The 18,289-nt window shown below is 37.0% G+C and overlaps 1 protein-coding gene across 2 annotated transcripts in view; it reads right to left on the reverse strand.

Moving 5' to 3' along the window:
• Positions 1-18,289, reverse strand: part of INPP4B (inositol polyphosphate-4-phosphatase type II B) — a 213,046-nt gene that overhangs the window by 135,510 nt on the left and 59,247 nt on the right. For both annotated transcript variants that reach the window (XM_014281287.3, XM_055728094.1), the window contains exon 5: positions 2,648-2,698. In XM_014281287.3, the coding sequence (XP_014136762.3) occupies positions 2,648-2,698 (51 nt within the window). The remainder of the gene's footprint in view (positions 1-2,647; positions 2,699-18,289) is intronic.

An 18,289-nucleotide genomic window follows, 5' to 3' on the forward strand; every position in this document is an offset into this window, starting at 1 on the left:
TGTTACCAAAGTTGTTCTTGCTATGGTTTTTCCTCAAGCCTTAGGCACTACCATCTATGTATTCCAAAGATGAATGTATTTACTAAGAAGGTATTTTTACACTGAGTTCAGCACAAGTTTATTAATAGAAATATTACATTCCTCTAGTTTACAGCAGTGCCTTTTTCCTTTATTTCCATTGTAAGGTGGACCTATTCATTGCAGTACAAGTGCAGAGAAATGTGCTAGTGAAATTAGAATGTCTACAGTTTAATTAAGCTACACCACTGTATCTTCTCCTTCTATCAAAATCACCTTCACACATTACCAAGAAAACAATGCAAAGACGAAAACAAATGCATCTTCTTTTCCGTTTTTGCTATTTTTTAACCCCTGTTCACATCCCACTGCACATTGCTAAAATCTCATTTGGTCAACATGGCCAACAGTAGTATTCTTGCCCTGGGAACAACAGGAAAGAAAACTGGTGCACAGCCAACTTCTATCCATTTATCTTTCAAATATACAACTCAATATCACTAGCTCTGAACAAATAATAATGAGGTCATAAAACTACATTGAATTTTTGCAAGAATACGATAAGAAGTACCCGAAGACTGGTTTTATTACATTACACTAATTTTACTCTACTGTTGGACTGGCAAAGCAAAATTCCAGGCTAAACCATATATGTTCTTGGATATACAATTTAAAGAAGAATCAAGTTGCTCTGAGTCAACACAGGCTGCATGCAGAAAGCAACTATCCCCTTCAGGGAAAAAGAGAATTTGTTGCTACTGAGAAGCGTAACTTACTCTGGAGAAAAAGCCCTGCAGCCTGCTTGATAGATAATGAGTGTTTGAATGCTAACAATAAAGCTTTACAATAAGATAGGTTTTCTTGCATATAAAATGTACAGTTCAAATGACAGTTCTTATTTTAGGTAAGCATCAACACTGGTCTCCAGTTTGGTAAACTAAGTGACCTGTTATGGCCCATTCCTATCAATGACACAGGCTTAAATTTCCTGTGCGCTTTGGTTGGCACTTAAGCAGCAAAGGAAAAAAAATGAAGTGGAGAGTTTAGGGAAAGCTGGGAAAACAGTGGACTTGGGAAGTGCTGAACAGGAAGTAACAGGGGGAAAAAACCGTATAGGAAATACATAGAGAAAAATACTGCAGCTGTACAAGCAAAGATCATGGTTAGTTTTCACTGCCAAAATGAAACAAGTATTTTTACAAGAAATATGTCAGGTGTGACACATGATGATGCACAGCCTTGCTAAAGTGAACATACAGGTATTCTGTTTTCCTTTAGATCAGTCAACATGACTGTTTTTTCACTAAAACTTTATGGTGGCACATTTAGCTCAGATTAGTTATCTCCTTAGAAAAGTATATCCTTAGTCTAATAAGAACCCTTCCTACAGCACAACATCTGTAAAGCAGCCTTTATTCTGGCATTTCGTGGCACGTGATTGCTTGTATTTGCAACCTTACCATTTGGAAAGAGGGAGAGGAATATTTGGAATGAAACTGATTAGGAGTTATTTGCAAAATTAAATAAAATCATGAATGATCCCATGACCCAAATGAAGAGAGTTATGCTAATGTTCAAGGGGTCTAATTTCAAACAATGCTGGAGAATACTTTTTCCATACCGATATAGATACAAATAGTCTACCCTGGGGCCTGAACTGGCAGCCTACAAACCAATCTAACTTTGCACAGGTGACTTGGAGAGGCTTCAAAAGTAGGCTTTAAACAGAACTGGTGCCGTAATACTAATTACAGAGTAATGCTCCTCTTTAATTTTGCTAGTGGGGTACTTAAAATTATACATCTTAAAATATGTGCCTTGAGTAGTTTGATGAATAATCTCAGTCAGCCAAGGAGAAAAGTCTCTACAATAGCGATATGAGAAGTTGAAACACAGTGATTATTTCACTTAGATTGAACTTGCTGCCAAGCTATAGATTTTTCAAACACTAGCTGAAGTCCAGGAAAATATGCCAAGGAAGCCCTGGTAATGCAGGAAAGTTAACACCTTAGGCTAAAAATGTTAAATTCCAGTTATTTTAAATGTTTGCAGACACACGTCTTGACACCTGCACCAGATGGTGTTTGTTCTTTTATTCAGCTCTAGCAGGACCAACATTTCCCACCCTAGGAAGTTCTAGCCTTCTCAAACCCAGAAATGACAACCCAATACCTTTGCCAGAATTTCTACAGACCTACACTGAAAAATTTGCTCTCCGTACGTCACCAGTGTAATTTCTTAAGGCAAACCCAAAGCCAACCCCCACAGCAGAACTTTTTATACTCTGCACATGAAAACCATAAGGCCAGCCTCATTGAGGCAAAGTGATTCCAAGCTCAATCTTATCCAGACTGCTTGTATGGCAGTAGCAGGAAGTCTAGATAGTGATGCTCGCCACAGGATAATTTCCATTGAAAAAGATTTTGAAGAAATACGTGAATGGGATTACATCAATCACTGAGACTATTTCTTCTGCCTCAATTTTTTTATTCATTTTACCCAGCTTCTGCTATTAAAAAAGCTAGCCAACTCCTGTTTAGCAGTTAGGCAGAACACCATTTCACTTCATTGGGTGTCTGTATCTACTGATGAGGTTAAAAAGGTCAATTAATGAAAAAAATTTGCTTACTCCAACATCAGCTCGTGGCTCCTTGTGATCAGGTAGGACACTGGTGCGGACCTGAGAGGGGGAGAGGAAAAAAAAGGCAAAAGAAACATTACTCTTTTGTTGTTACTTTCCAATAAGAACGAGATAAGTGCTCATGCACCTTTTTCCTCCTCATACCTTCTGCATTTTGGAGGTAAATTTAAAGGGAGGTATATATAATCAAAACCCAATTAATTAATAATTTAAGCACAATATTCTTCCAGTTCCTGTGGAGAAAGTCTCTCACCACTACCCATTTATCATTCTGAACTTTCTTGATTCTCTAAAGGGAGAAAAGTTGTGCTCAGTTGTTCCTTTCCTAAAATAAGACTCTTTGGCTCTAACTTGAATGCCAGAGTCTTTCATCTAGAGTTGTTATCTCGAACCAAAATTTTCAACCACAAATGAAAGAACAAAGTACATAAAAAATATTTCCCAAAATACAGTACAGGTTTTCAGGGGGGTAGGTTTAGTGTCTACATGATTTTACTGTTGAATTTTGAGTTGTTGAATGAGAACAGAGAACTGATTAAACAGTAAAATTGCGACAGAAAAAGTACAAGGCAACCTCTGTAACACCCCCTGATGTGGCCTGCCTGAGCCAAAACAGCCCGTTGCATTAGCTTGCTGGTAAAAAGGATGCCAGCTTCAGCAACACACAAGGGAGGCATGTACTGAGCATTCACATCTGTTTGATTACCTAGCCTAAATAACAGATATTCATTTACAGCACGGCCACCTAAGGACAAATTTTTGGCTTGATTTCAAAACAAAACTCAAACTCATTTTGCAAATCTTTCAGCGAAAGACTTGTTTTGTCCCATGCCCTCAAACGTGTCCCTCAATAATTTTATTCTAGCTGCAACTTACCACACAAAAAAGAAAACCCTCCCTCAAAACAAAGATAATTTTGTCTCTTTGTTATCCTAAATACAACATATTGTTAGAAACAGCTAAGCAAAAATCTACCACAGAGACATGACCAAAGAGAACCATAGCTTTTCTCAGTCAGTTCTTATTCCTTGATTCTCTACAGTGAGAAATATAGTTTTCCCCCCCAAAAGCCTGAAGATAGTAAAGAAATGCTATAATCAATTTAATGAGGATCAGCATATTTTAGAAATTTGTGGGAGTCCTCATTTGGATGTAATTTTACATTTAGATTTTTTTCCACTAGTATAACATTAGCAACTCCAATATTTGGCTACAGAACACTAGCACAAACTTTTTTAAAATACCTTAGGGCACGAATGAAAATACAATTACTGATATTTCCTTGTTGGTGATACTTGACTTGCCCTTTTGGGGACTGGGGAAATTGGGGAAATAACTTACAGCAAATGTGTTTCTTAAAAAAACAGAAGGAGTATCAACGCCACTCCACAAATTCTACATCATTTTAAGATGCTAAAAAGCTGTTCTATACGCTAGCCTCAAATAGGTAACATACAGCCCAACATGGAAGTGTGGTATTTCCATTTTCTAGTTATTATGGATATTTATTCCAGAAACATGAACAAATGAGGAAGATTCATTCTTAAATTATCATCACTGTTTATAAGATGCGTTTGTAAGGCAGTAGTAGTTCAGTAAGTATTTTAAAACATGTGTAATTGTTTTTGCATGATCCTAAGGCGTGCTTTAAAGCAAGAGGAAGTCCAAGTATCTTTTATGCTTATTGGAATCAATGGAATACACATACATTTAGAACTATAGAAAATTCATTCTTTCATTCATTCATTCTTTTGCTGAATAAAGTCTCAGTTCAGGAGAACTTATTTTTGTTTTTCTGACCCAGCAGAGAAGTGGAAAAGGATGGCAACACCTGAAAAACCTACAGTATAAGCCTTCCATATAAAAAAAACTTATTTCATAATTCCAAATGGAGTTAAATATGGAAAGAAATTCTGTTGCCTGTTTGAAGTTCCAAGCTCAATTTCATTAGTGTCACAATGAGAAGAGTAAAAAAAGTATCCACAAGCTTCAGTTTTCATTTCTAAAACACTTTTCAGTTCAGTTACATGGTTGTTTGTTTATTTTCATTTGGTTTTAACCACTTTATAATCAGTAGTCATATAGCCAAACGTACAGAAATACTACATTTAGTGGGACTGGCATTACACTGTGCCTCTCTTCTCCCTGAAATATGCTTCTTTTGAAAGCAAACTGGAATTTTTAATCCATGTGTGTGTAAATATATTTTATTTAGAAACAGGTTTAAAATACTCATTAAAAAGAGAAGTCGTACATGTGTATGTACATACATATATGGGAGTTATAGCCTGGTCTGTTCCATGTTGTCTGTTGATTTGAGTTTCCAAACATACTTTAACTCTCAGAATACTGCAGTTATCAGAGTCCCATTATGAGATGCCCACATATGCCCAAGTAAGCATCACTGCACACGCACAAAGACAGTTTGGCACCAAATAAAAAACATAAGAAACAGCTCAACTCAGGTCCCGATCAACAAAATGAAAGAGGAAGAAAAACAGAAATACAGGGATTTGAAGGAGTAAATATTCTCCTAGTGCATTACCTGATTAAACAAACTACTGTACTTTTTAAAAGTCTGCCATAAACCAACTTTTTCCTAATGGCCCCAACAGTATTCTAAAACAACTACAAAACTTATATACAAACAAAAAGTCAGATTTTAATCTCAAGCATCTGTTATTCTGATAGAATTTCAGTTTTCTCATTATTTGCTCTAAATTTTCCTGAGCTAAATGCAAACCTCTGAACTGTGAGTTTATTCAGAACTGGGGTAAGACTGAACTTCCCTGAAACAACACACGTTACAGCCCTATCTTCCCAGACAAGAGATGTATGAAGAGATCAAAAACGAAAGCAAGAAAGACAGCTTGTGACCTAGGTCAAACGCAAAATATTTTTGACAAATATTCATTCCAGTGATTTAGCTTGTAGAACAATACGGTTACCTTGTATACAACAGTCTGTCGTACCAGGAAGAACTCTCATGCACTAGAGTGGATATTCATGATACATTTCATTTTCTTTAAATCTCATGTAGAAGAATATAAAATGAGTAGCTATCCTTACACTTCTAGCGTATTTATCACAGACCTACCTAAGTGTCAAATTTCACCAGGCCTAAATGTTAAATTCAGCTTTAATTAACTGTCCTTTCTATAAGGCAGCTTTATATGATTAAAAAGAACATTTTTTTCAGTCATTCATGGTAGTCTAAGCCACTTCTACACAGGCTGTCAAAGTTCAGAAGACTGAATCACTACTGAAACTTTTGTGCCTGCCCTTAAAGCATTTGCATTTCAGTTTATGCTCAAAGGCCACATTCAGAAGGCACTTCAATTTTGCAAAGAAATAATGCTAGATCCTTTTATCACTTATTCTAGATTTACCTCATCAGATCACTAGTGGCTTCCAGGGACTGCCCAGTACTTACCTTACTGCTGTTGGCTGCTCAAATGCACTATTCTGTCACCACTGTTATATGCTCCCAGCATCTAACAAGAACTAGGTACACACCACATCAGGCAAAGCACAGGGTAAGAGAGACTACTGAGTCACTGAAAATTGACTTACACTCTTTTCATATGCACCTTCCAGGAAAGTATTCACAATTTCACTCCCTCAGTATAACTCTGGCAGTTGTATAGGAATGCAACGTGTGGAGGCGACTTTACCTTTATGTTACCTGGAAGCGCTCTGGGACAGTGACCATCTGCACTTTTCCTCTCCCCCACAGGCCCTTTTGCACAGAAAGCAAGCACTGAACTCTGCTAACACAGCCACCACAGCTCCACAGATGACTGCTATGGATGGTCCCCATCCTCACCACCACCTTCTGCCTGCCAGCCATGGGGCACCACTCATCAGAGTTGGGGAGTAACTATATTTATCGTAGATTCTCAGTCAGAGAAGTTGTAGCTTCATGTGTATGTGCTGGATGAGCCAAGAACACTGAAATTGTTACTAGGTTCTGCAACAACATTGATCAGCTTTTATAGAATAGATCCCATTCCGGTGCATGCAGCAAATTCATTTTTAGAAGATATTGATGAGACACTGCACATTTACCAGCTATTTATTTTCATCATATAGATTAACAGTTTGCTAAATAGTTCAATCAACGTAGCATAGTCAGCAAAGTAAAACACTTCCATCAATATTTTGTTGGATACCTGCTTAGTGGATGGACAACAATGCCAGCGGAGTAATTTTCCAGCCTGCAGTGCATAATTATTTCTAAGAGTCCATATAAAGCAGAAAATAAAATCTTTTTCCAATAGGCATATATGTGGTATTGCATGGTTTACAGTTCCAGTGGAAAAGTTGCTATGTGGAGACATGAGCAAATGTTAAAATTAAATTAAAGATGAAAAGTAAAGGGAACATAAGCTATATCGACTCCACAGCAATGCTTTTGCAGCAGTATAATATATCTAATGTTGATTATAAAATAATAAAAGAGAAAATAAAATTTATAAAAGAATATGTATCTATTTCCCTGCTATATGTATGTCCTTATTATTTGCTGTATACCAAGTGACAGTTTCAGCTGTTTATCTGAAAGGGTCAATAGAAGGGCAGGCGTATCTGCATACGGCTGGATACTTTTTATAGGCAGTGCTTGATTGTGACTCGTGGAGTGTGGAGTCAGAATCATTCATCTGTGCAGCACTGAGACTATGTACTACCTCCAGGCACACTTTTCAAGAACTAATATGAGGACAATGGAAAAGACGAACTCCTCCGTCTCTAAGAATCATCATAAACCTGCTTTGCTTGCCATCTTCTCTACAAGTATCTTTCTCTTCTCTGCATAGGCTGCATCTTGGTACGCTTTCTAGAGAAGAGTACAGACACATGGCACAAAACAAACATGAGGAGATCCCCCTGAGCAAAGTCTGAGGTTAGAAGAATTTAACAGCTTATGTAGGTACATAACTAGGTGTATGAATAACAAGCAGAAAACCACCTAAGCCTTGAGTATTTGATTACAAATACAGTTTTGTTTATTTTTTACAGCTTGTGCATATGAGCATAACTGCCTTCAAAAAACTGAAAACCACCATTCAGAAATAAGATTACATTGGAACTCTCTCTGTATTGAGTGCATCACAAAAAACCTTTGCAACTTCCAAATGGAAGCTGGAATAGCCCAAGTGTCAGAAAAATCTATATATTATGAGTGCTTCGGGACATGCTACAGAGAGTCAGATCACATCCAGCAAGGCTTATTAACTCGGCATAATTGCCAGCCATACCCGAGCTGAACTACCTTGCACTGCGCCTCCATGCAAAACGATACTGACTGTATCCATACAGCGTCCCACTATAGCTCATGTGCCAGGAGGAAGTTACAGTGTGGGTACAGGGCCCAAGTCAGCATGGCTCAAAGCTTCAGCTGCTGACACTCAAGTCTGCAAATTACCAAACACTGATATAAGGACTGTGCAGAAGCTGTGCTAGGAGGGAAAAAGGCAGCTCCTGTTAATGGTCTTTCCTCCACAAAGCATTAAGATCACATACACTGCTGCTTCCGCAATATGTTCCAAAGCTGAAATACACAGGTGAAAACCACACATTTTAAACAACCTCCCTAGGTCTGGGTCTATTCTCTTCCACAGCTATTCATAAGATAAATAACTAGTCCCTGAGGGCAAAGTCCCAAGTTTGATTTATCTCTTGGAGTCAACGTAAATATGAAGAAGCTATCAAATCTGTCCATATAAATCTAAATAACCTTCAATATGTTTTCAGCGTATGCAATCAAAAAATGAAAGGAAGAAATTGTTTATTTACCTTGTTAATGTAGTACACAGCATGAGCACAAGAATCAATTTTTTTAACCTATTTGAGACAGCTTTTTTTTCAATTCCACTCAGAAAGATCTGTCAACTGTAAGGTTATGCGTGAGATTAAAAGTGACAAAGGAAACCAGACTTTATAAATTAGAGATAATTAACATTTAAACCCTAGCATCATTAAAAATAGATGCTCTTCTGCTACTAATACTTAATTTGCTCTTTATTGAATCTTGGGGTACAGATACTCCGCCAGTACCATTTGCTGCAGTACACTGCTTTTCAGGGAGAAGAAAAAGCCATGTATTGCTGCACTCCGTTAACTCTCAGTTAAGAATTAATGCAGACCTATGCTGCAAAGCATTCTTGTTTTGCATGATGAGATTGTTGTCACTCCCCTTGTGACCAGCTGCTAGCAAAAGGTAACCTGTGCACTGTGTCTTCTGTGCACAGGGTTTGCACCCATTAAGAAACCCCTACAAGTGATGGTTCAAGCATTGCAGGGGTCTGAAACACCATAACACCATCCACGCACTGCAGTGGCCGTGACAGGGAACCAATACAGCACTCACCTGCTCAGAGTCCCCCGCAGTGGTAAGTGCTCACTGACAGAGACAGCATTGCATTGCAGTTTGGTTCGTTGCTTATTAGTCAACCTTTTGCTTTAAAAGGTCAGGTTTTTGCAGTCATTATAATGACCACTGGTAGTGAAATAATGAAATACAGGGTTTTTTCCTCCACCTCACAGTTATTTTGAACAAAGCCCAATCATGTGAAGAGATCTTCTGTAGTGTTATAGAGGTACTAAATATTCTCGGCATTTCCCCAGTTATAATTTTTATATAATATAATATAACATTGTGTTTGAAGTTCTTTATCTTTACAATCAGCCAGTATGCTGGTTGCTCTTTTCCCTTCCCATCATAATTTCCAGGAATCACCCCTTTAAAGTCTGTTGCATACTGGGAACAACCTGCAAAATCTCAAGAGTAAAAACCCCCTTCAAAGGGCTTGTGACACCTGCTCTTCACTGCTTGCTTTGACTGTGAAATACAAGTCACAGAAGCCAAATTCCAGCTTCTGTCAGCAAGCTACTGATGGAGCATTCCTAAGCTTTTTTGGCTATTCAGCTAGACAGGCCAGCCAACAGGGAGATGTTGCTCAAGTCTGAATACCTCAGGCTGGTTATTACAATCCCACTATCTAAAGATCACTGAGACTCCAGAATCAAAAAAAACCAGCAGTTAACTGCAGCCGGAGAAACCCAGATGTTCTGACAAATTATAACCCAAAGAATACTCACCCCAGAATGATTAAGAAAATAGGCTATAGAAATACCTGTATTGGTTTTTCCCTCACGCTTTTTCTTCCCCTCCCCTCTCCATTTAATTGTGCATATCGCTTGAGCAAAACATGACGGATTTACGGATTTGGCAATCTCTCAGTTTGTCTGTCTGTGCATCTTGCTCCCCTGAAGCAGCAGACTATAACCCAAGCATGCAAGCTGTAGTTTCAGGGGAAAATGCCTTCCTAGAATGGAAGTATTCAGCAGTGCTCACAGTGCCTGAGGCAGTTGGATAGGGGAAAAAAAAAAAATAATTAAAAGAATCTCATTTCCATATGAGTACCAGAGAACCTGTGCCAAAAAAACCATGCTAGAGAAGCCAAGGAAAGAACTTGTACTTGAAACACTTACTTCAGAGGACACTTGAGAGGATACAAGCAGAGGGTCAAAAGCACCTATAGTTGTCTGATGAACAGCCAGTCAACACAGCCTTGCATCAGTACATGATGCACGACATAAATTAAGACAAAAATTGCTGGACCAACCAGATTATGAGCTCAATGGCAATATAAAATTACCAGAACACAATCTTCTGCATCAAAACTTGTGTAAAAATTGCACTATGACTCTATCTTGAAAAATGAATTGAAAGTCCCTTTTTTTCTTTACCGAATAAAGTTTACTGAGTATGCCAAAATCTGCATTTCATAATCTGTTATCTAATGCCATAAAAAAAATTTGCATTAAGTTCTTCAGAAACCTTACTGTAGATTAAAATTGACACCATTTACACTGATGAGCCAGTTACTTACATGAAATAAAGTTTGTATTTGTGTCTAGTATAAGTAATTCCAACACTGGAACTGGGAATTCCTCAACAGATAGCAACATTTACTCAAATGGCAGAAGGTTTTTCACATATTAGACATAGAAAAAAATAAATGCTGCTGCCTTAAATAAGTCCAGACTTTTCAATACTGTATACAAAATATCCCTCAGTATTCTGACTTAAGGGAACATCTGAAAACGAGAGCTCAGACTTTAAAACACTCCACAGCTGGAGCAGTCACATCCCCAGTACACACTCTCCACCTAAGTTCCCTCTAGAAGCTGGTATCACCCCTCTGCCAACACCTGAATGCTTTGCCTGTCGGGGGCCTTACATTCAGTATTTTGAATGAGTAATTTTTATGTGAGGTACAGAACTAACCAACTGTAAGCTCCCACAGAAGCAGAAAATTGTCCTAAGATTACCCAAAAAGAAAGTTAAAGATTTTCTCCTCTCCTCCTTGTTTTAAGGTAATTTCTTCACATGCGTTTTTAAATTTTAAAGTGAACATTTTAAAGCAATTCTGCTCAGCCAGTCAGTCTCGACCTTCATTTCCCACTGGGTGTCTCCCTCAGGGAATACAGCAGAGGATTTTCCCTGCAGTTACTGCTGCATGCAGCTGCAGCAGTAGCACAACCAGAAAGAAATTCTGTGAACACTTAAGATAAATAACATCATTTCCCTGAAGCCTGTGCCATGTTTACAAGCAGCGCCCATTCGTCAGTATTTCTGACATCTGTAGGAGATGTTGAGAGAAGCAGAGAAAGGTGCTTCAGCTCTACTGTACGAAAGACTATGTGTAGAGTACGTATTTTCTGACCAACCCCACTACCCTCAAAAGTGGTTGTAAAAGTTTGAAAAGCAGTCAAGAGCCTGGTAATTTAATAAAAAGAAGTATTAACAACACAGAGCTGTAAGAACCTCCAGATCATTTGTTTCAATACTTTACTGTCACAGACACCATGTAATAAAAACACCTTCACACATTTTTGAATTACACCTTGAAATTATTTGAATTTCTTCTCCTACATGACTGGAAGGTCATTTAAAAAAATGATTGCTATGATAGTTCAGAGTAATTTTCTGATTTGCAGGCCAGCATTATTCATAGAGTTTACACTCATTTGCTCTTCTGCCAACATGGTCTTTTAGCTAAGTAATTATTTTGTGTTCCTCATACTGGTCTCCTGATGTACTCGTAAGAAAGGGATCATATGCCCTCTCATACTTCATTTTGTTAGGACAATAAGGCAAGCTTTTACAATACAATGTCATACAATAGGCTCCCCATTTCCCAGATCACTCTGTCTGATCCTAATTCATCTTCCTTCAACGTGAAGGATCACATTATTGACAGCTTTCCAGAAAAGGCCTACCTTATATATATTGAACATAGTTCCCCGGATTCATCTGGTAATCATTTGCCTCCCTCAGCTGCCTTAGACCTGGTGCTCAGTCACACTTTGATCAACTAATTTACCTTCACTTAACTTGTTTACACTGCATTAAGTCTTAGTTCATTCAAAAAGTTCACATTAGTAGAAAATATAGGGTCATGTACTTCGAGACCACTGTTTTTCATCCCATTTCTATTATTCCATACTGAGTGTCTTGAAACAGATCTGTGGGTAAAAGAATTGTCCCAGCCTGCAATCCCTTTTTCCTTTAGCAGATCAGGAGCTTTTTTCTCTAACAAGTGGAAGCTTGAAGGACTCTCACATATATTTCCAGAAAAGCAGGGAAAATAAGATTTATCAATAAGGATTTTTTTTTTTTTTTGTTCTTATAACACTTTGTGATTATGTTTAAAAAATAAGGGAGTCTAAGGTCTGATGGCAGTACTACCTAATGGAAGGTAATTCCCTTCTGGTTTGGGAAACTCTGGGTAAAATTGCTTATCAGTTTTACTGTGGTAGAAGGCATAAATATAGATTAGACAGATAAGAGGGAGAACATAACGGGGGCTTGCTACAAGCACTACTTTCTTTATTTTAGTAGACAGGATCCATCTGTTAATAAATGTCCATTTTAGCAAGCTTATAGCTGTACTTCCATAGATAACGTCCCTTCCAACCTGTAGAACTGCAGTACTGTCATGAGAATTACAATTGTGTCTAGGGCTCGCACATGCTTAGTCCTCATTGCTGACAAACCCTGCATGAGGAGAACAAGGAATTTTTCTCACAGGAACCTCTGGAAGTTCCTGGGAAAATAAACATTCTCAACTATCCAAACACAAACATTCCCAGCTATCCAAATATAAACATTTCCAAAACTATCTACAAAGAAAAGAGGTACAAATTCATTTTTTGGTTTGAGAAAGCATTTTGTTCTTGGACTGGAACAGCTAAACCTGCATAACTGGAATTAAATTTCTAAGTATATAAATACTCAAGCAAATAACCTACTGGTCACCCATCTTTAAACAAGCAGACAATCTCCGATAGTGCTCTGACCTTTGCAGAACCTCCCTCTCTTCTGAGATGAGAAACTGAAAGGGGTTTTATACATTTATTTATTTATTTATTAAATTCACTGCTGGCTTCAGAAGCGATTTCAAGATAAGCATCTCATCTTTCTCACAATCTAAATTAGTTTCTGCTTTAAAGGCAAGAGGTAGGTATCACTGGAAGCAGGTATCAACACGGGCCTATTTTACTCTGCAGCAACCTAAACATAGCTTTGTACCTACAAGACAAGGCAAAAGGCAGGTATCACAGACTTCCTCCACTTCTCAATACAAAGTTGTAACAGAGACAAGTTCATATTAAGAGTACTTCACGGTTTTATCAGTGAAACTACATTCATAGTCACTTCTATATGAAATGCACATGATGTTGATCTCAAAACCATTTTACAGAAAGACTAGTTTTCCTCACCTCAGTATGTGCCAATGTGCTTAATTGCCATACTAAGATAAACCCTTTTTTCCCCCACTACTTTGTCAATTTTATTTTCTTTTAAAGCATAACTGTAATCTGCAAGACGTGGTAATCCTTTTCTATAAGCATGATCAAGCTTTTGCGGAGATCTTAAGTTAAAACTGAATAAGCTATGAGCACCCTACTTTCAGACTGATAAGTAGAGTCAGGAAAGTTGATAGTCATGGCTGTCTTTGGTACGTAATTAAATTCTGATTCTTACGAGTCACAAAGTGTGAATAAGGACATTAGGCAAATAAAGTAATTTTTTCTTTCAGAATTTATATACTGATGATGCAAAAAGATCCTAAGGTTCAGAGTAAACACCAAATACAGTTAAATATCTGAACTATTTTTTTACTTTTCATTTCCACGATATAGAATAGATTAACTTTTTCTGAAACTGAAAAGCACTAATTTTCCAGGATTGTTTCAATCATGGTTTATCAGCAAATAACAAGAAAAAATTAGGAACAGTATTCTTAGAAAAGATGTTTAGGTCTGAAATTTGACCAGGCTTCTATTTCTAGAAGTCAGTTATAGACTCTGTCTTGCTTTTATCTTCCAACTTCTTATTTGGAAATTCAGCAAGATAATGTTTTCTGGGCAAGATAGTATCTGTTATTAGACAGGCTGATACTAGATTGAAAGAAAGGGATAACTTTTTTTTTGGCATATGAAGTCTCGTTCAGAAACTCAAGAAAGCTTGTGCTCCAGAAAACTTGTTTCCTCCATCACATCTGCTTGTCTAGCAAAAGTCTGCCTACACCTGTGGACCCTCAGACCACCCCCAAATTGCCATAAGTATGTAAGAAAACAGACACGCTGTCATCTGTTCTGAAGTTTCGAAGCCAAGTAAGTCATCTCCATTCTAGCCCACTAGACATATTTTCTGTGAGATATTCAAATGCCAGCCACAACACTACAGCTCATTAAATGAAGGTGCCACAGCCAGGAAAGTTATAGCACAAATTCTGGTGACAGCTTTCCCCCCTTTCATATTTTACACACTGCTCTTTCACTTCTGATGCACAGAATAATTTTTCACTATCACATCCTTTGTTGCTTCCAGAAGTGCTCTGCCAAGATGACAGCGCTTGCTGACTCACCCTTTGCTTCTTCAGCAGATGACATGAAATATTGTAGGATGCAGAGATTTAAAGCCTGTATCATATCTCAGGATACATACCAACTGACACCAGGAATGGGAATTGGAAATTTCAAAAAGGCATGTATTTCAATGCCACTGAACAGAAACTCCAATTTTAAAAAATACTCTGTCAATAAATAACCTTAGCTAATATTCTCCCAAAAACAGTCAACTCAAAGTCAAGTGGGTTTGGGAAGGTGTTTGAGATTCTGTTTAATTTGGGTTCAGGTCTAGGTAAACTAGTTTACAGAAGATACCTGCATTTTAGACAATTAACAGTTCTCAGAAGGATCAAAATTAATGTTAGCAATACAAAGTAAGAATACAACAAGAGCAGGGGATAAAAAAAGCGCATGCACATTTTAGCAGGTATGATTTTATGTCATGTAGATTAGATGACACAGATTTGATTTCTGTCTAAATAAATCAAATGAACAGATATGTCTTGCAATAGATGATGTAAATTTGCATAACTTTTAATGGCTGACTACAGATACTGCAACATCTTGAGAAGGCATTTTGGAAAACAAGTAGATTTTATGTACAGCACAAAGGCTGTACTTCCAAAAATGTGTTAGTACCCTTACATACCAAAATAATTTAATTCATCAGTTTCACAGGAACAGCACTAGTTGCACTGAAGCACAAGTAATACAGTAAAGCCTAGCAAATACATGCCTTAATACAGTGAAGTGGTGTTCATTTTCACTTCAAGTACAGAGCAGCCTACAATTTCTCCTCACTGCTTGCCCCAACACTCAGTAGAATTTTTTCCCCACACAGGGAATAATTCTTTATAAAAGAAAAGCATTTTAATACAAGATGTGTTATATGAATGGTAGTTATACATGTAAAAATATGGTAATCTCTTCAGCTTGAGGACAGGTTGTGATACAGCGCCCTGAATTGCACAGCATCCCATGTCCTGACAGGATGGTGACAGTTCTAGAAAATTAATGTTTAGAGGTTTTCCCTTCTACAATTCATATCTAAAAGTGAAAAAGATATATGCAACAAAGAATAGCTTATATGTGAAATAACGTTGTATTCATTCAGCATCTTACAACTCATACAATAAATTCTGTTTAAGTTATTACAGTCCCTCTGCATCCAATGTGATTATTACAGTAGTTGCCCGAACTCAGCCATCTTGCAGATTGACCCTTTTAAACAAAAATCAGAAGCAAGACAAAACCCCACTGGATAAAATGCATGTATCTTTATCTAACCAATTCTAGCAAGCATTTCAAGATGTGAACTAATTTAGCATGAATGTCAAGGCACATGTGCCTAGTTTTCTAATAAAATCCATGCAATTTCCAATGTTAAAAAATCCACATCCAGCAGCTGAACTGTACAATTCCATTCAGAAGCAAACCCAAAAAATAAAACCCAAAAAGGCCAAACCAAAACCAAGTGTGAACACCACACCCCCACATCTATGACTTTTATTTCTTCTGCTACAGGTAAGCAAGCAGTCGGGATGCTTATCTAGAACAGTAACAGCCACATTTACACATGACAAAAAAAGAATATGAAAATATAACAAGGGCAATTAATACTGGAGGTATTGGGACAAACTCTGCTTAACATCTGTAATTCGTTCCACCTGTGAGTGGAATTAATGACAATAAAACAGCTGACAAGAAAGTGGATACATAGAAAATTTAATTCAGAATCAGTCATGTTAGACTAGTTATAAGACCTGTGTGTTATACTCTTCTAGCATTAACTACTCAAAATGCACATGTATGCATGAGATCAGCTTATTTTTTGATACTATAAATTTAGTCAGTCTCACCAAGTGATATGGTATTTTTGAGTAATACTATTTCATTTATTGCTTTCATGTCAGATCATCTTAAATTACTAATAAAATGCAAGAACAAATCATTTGCTGCACTGTAATATGGGTTGTGTTAAGTATTTTCTTAGTTGGTGGCTTTTCAACAAGAATTCCCAATACAATTTTTTAACTGAAGACCACAAAGAAACCTGGATACAGGATAGATAAAATTAACCAGAAAAATATGCTACAAAAAGTTATTTATATTGCAAACTGAAGTTGAGGAACATGAGAAGTGGGATAAGGAACCGAGGGAAAGGTACTGATTCAAAAAAGCATTCCATTTTGAGGTATCATTTCAGCAGCTCCCTACATACTGTTGCTACCCCAAATGAAAGCAAAGGAGTACTTAAAACAAAGATAATAAAAAAGGAATTTTTCAGTTCTACAGGCAATGGATTAATCTGAATAAAAAAACTTGATGATAATACTTTTTAAGACTATACATAATATAGTGCAGAGAGAGTATAACTTAAGGAGGTAAATAAGTTTTATAAACATGACTTGAAACTGCCTATATAACAGATTATTACATCTTTCTGAAGACCAAAAAAATCCCACCTTCACATGTGTTTCCCAACTTGGTGTTTATTTTGCACAGCAGTAGTATCATCAGATTTTTTTTGAAATGAATACTGAAACAGTTCTCCCTATCTTAAAATCTCCCATAAAGCATGCCAAGATTTAGTAATTTATACACAGTTAATTTCTCAAAAGAAGGAATAAAAGGGGTCAAAATGCTTTTCAGTATTTTGTCTAAAAAAAGTTTATTAAATGGAAAATATTTTAAAAATCTAATAGGTGAACAATTTAATTGCAAAATAAAAAAATCAGCAAAATCAAAAGAAATATTCCCATATATATTTGTAAAATTTACTGTAATTTCTGCTATTTGCACATAAATGTAAGCATCATAAGAAATCGTCTTCACTCAGAGGTACAAGAATGAAAATGAGAGGTTAAACCAAAGTATACAAATTCTTTTCTTTGTACACCTTCAGTGGACACAGTCTAACATTGATTTCTTTCTGTTGCATTCTGTGATTTCATGAAGTAACTCTGCTCAGTTTTAAGCACTAAAGATCTTGAAATAGTACCTATTTTAATACTGTTGCAAGAACGTATGTTGCAAGCATAATCATATTTAATAAAAAGCACCTTATTAAATTCTGTATCTCTTGGTTTTGAAAAGATCAGAGTAGAATAAAACAAGCATTAATGATCTTCAGTACACCACTCCCTGCAAAAACTAAGACATACTTGGACTTATTTGAAACTCCACATTTAAAAATAATAGCTGAAGACTCTTTTAAAAGGAGAGCCCAGCACTGATTCAAGTTGCATGTGAGGCTTCAGCTCAAGATAATATTTGGATTAACAAAATGTGCATGACACGTCTGATTTAAACACTGCAGCTTAAAATTCTCATCCTCCTACACAGAGATCATGGCACTGAAAGGCAGTGAATTATGCACTGCTCTCTACACCATCATCCCTCCACAAACCTGTGAGCAATCTGCAATTGCATATATCTCAAGAGGGACAGTTTAAGGGCATATGAAGGTCCCCTAGAATCCCAAGAAATCTCAGGGTTGCTCTGAGTTAACAATACTGGCCTTCTGTCTTGTATACAAGAGAAGAAACCAAAGGCCCTTCAAATGAAATTCATGAAGAATTTAATGAAAAAACACAAAAGCTACAGAATTCCAGCCCTCTGCAGGGAGAAGGGAAGCCTACTCATCATGCAAAACAGCAAGTACTTAAAACCTAGAAGCCTTTTATCTGTGACCTCATGGAAATT

This window comes from Falco cherrug, chromosome 1, assembly GCF_023634085.1.
Source record: "Falco cherrug isolate bFalChe1 chromosome 1, bFalChe1.pri, whole genome shotgun sequence".
In the NCBI taxonomy this organism is placed as follows: domain Eukaryota; kingdom Metazoa; phylum Chordata; class Aves; order Falconiformes; family Falconidae; genus Falco; species Falco cherrug.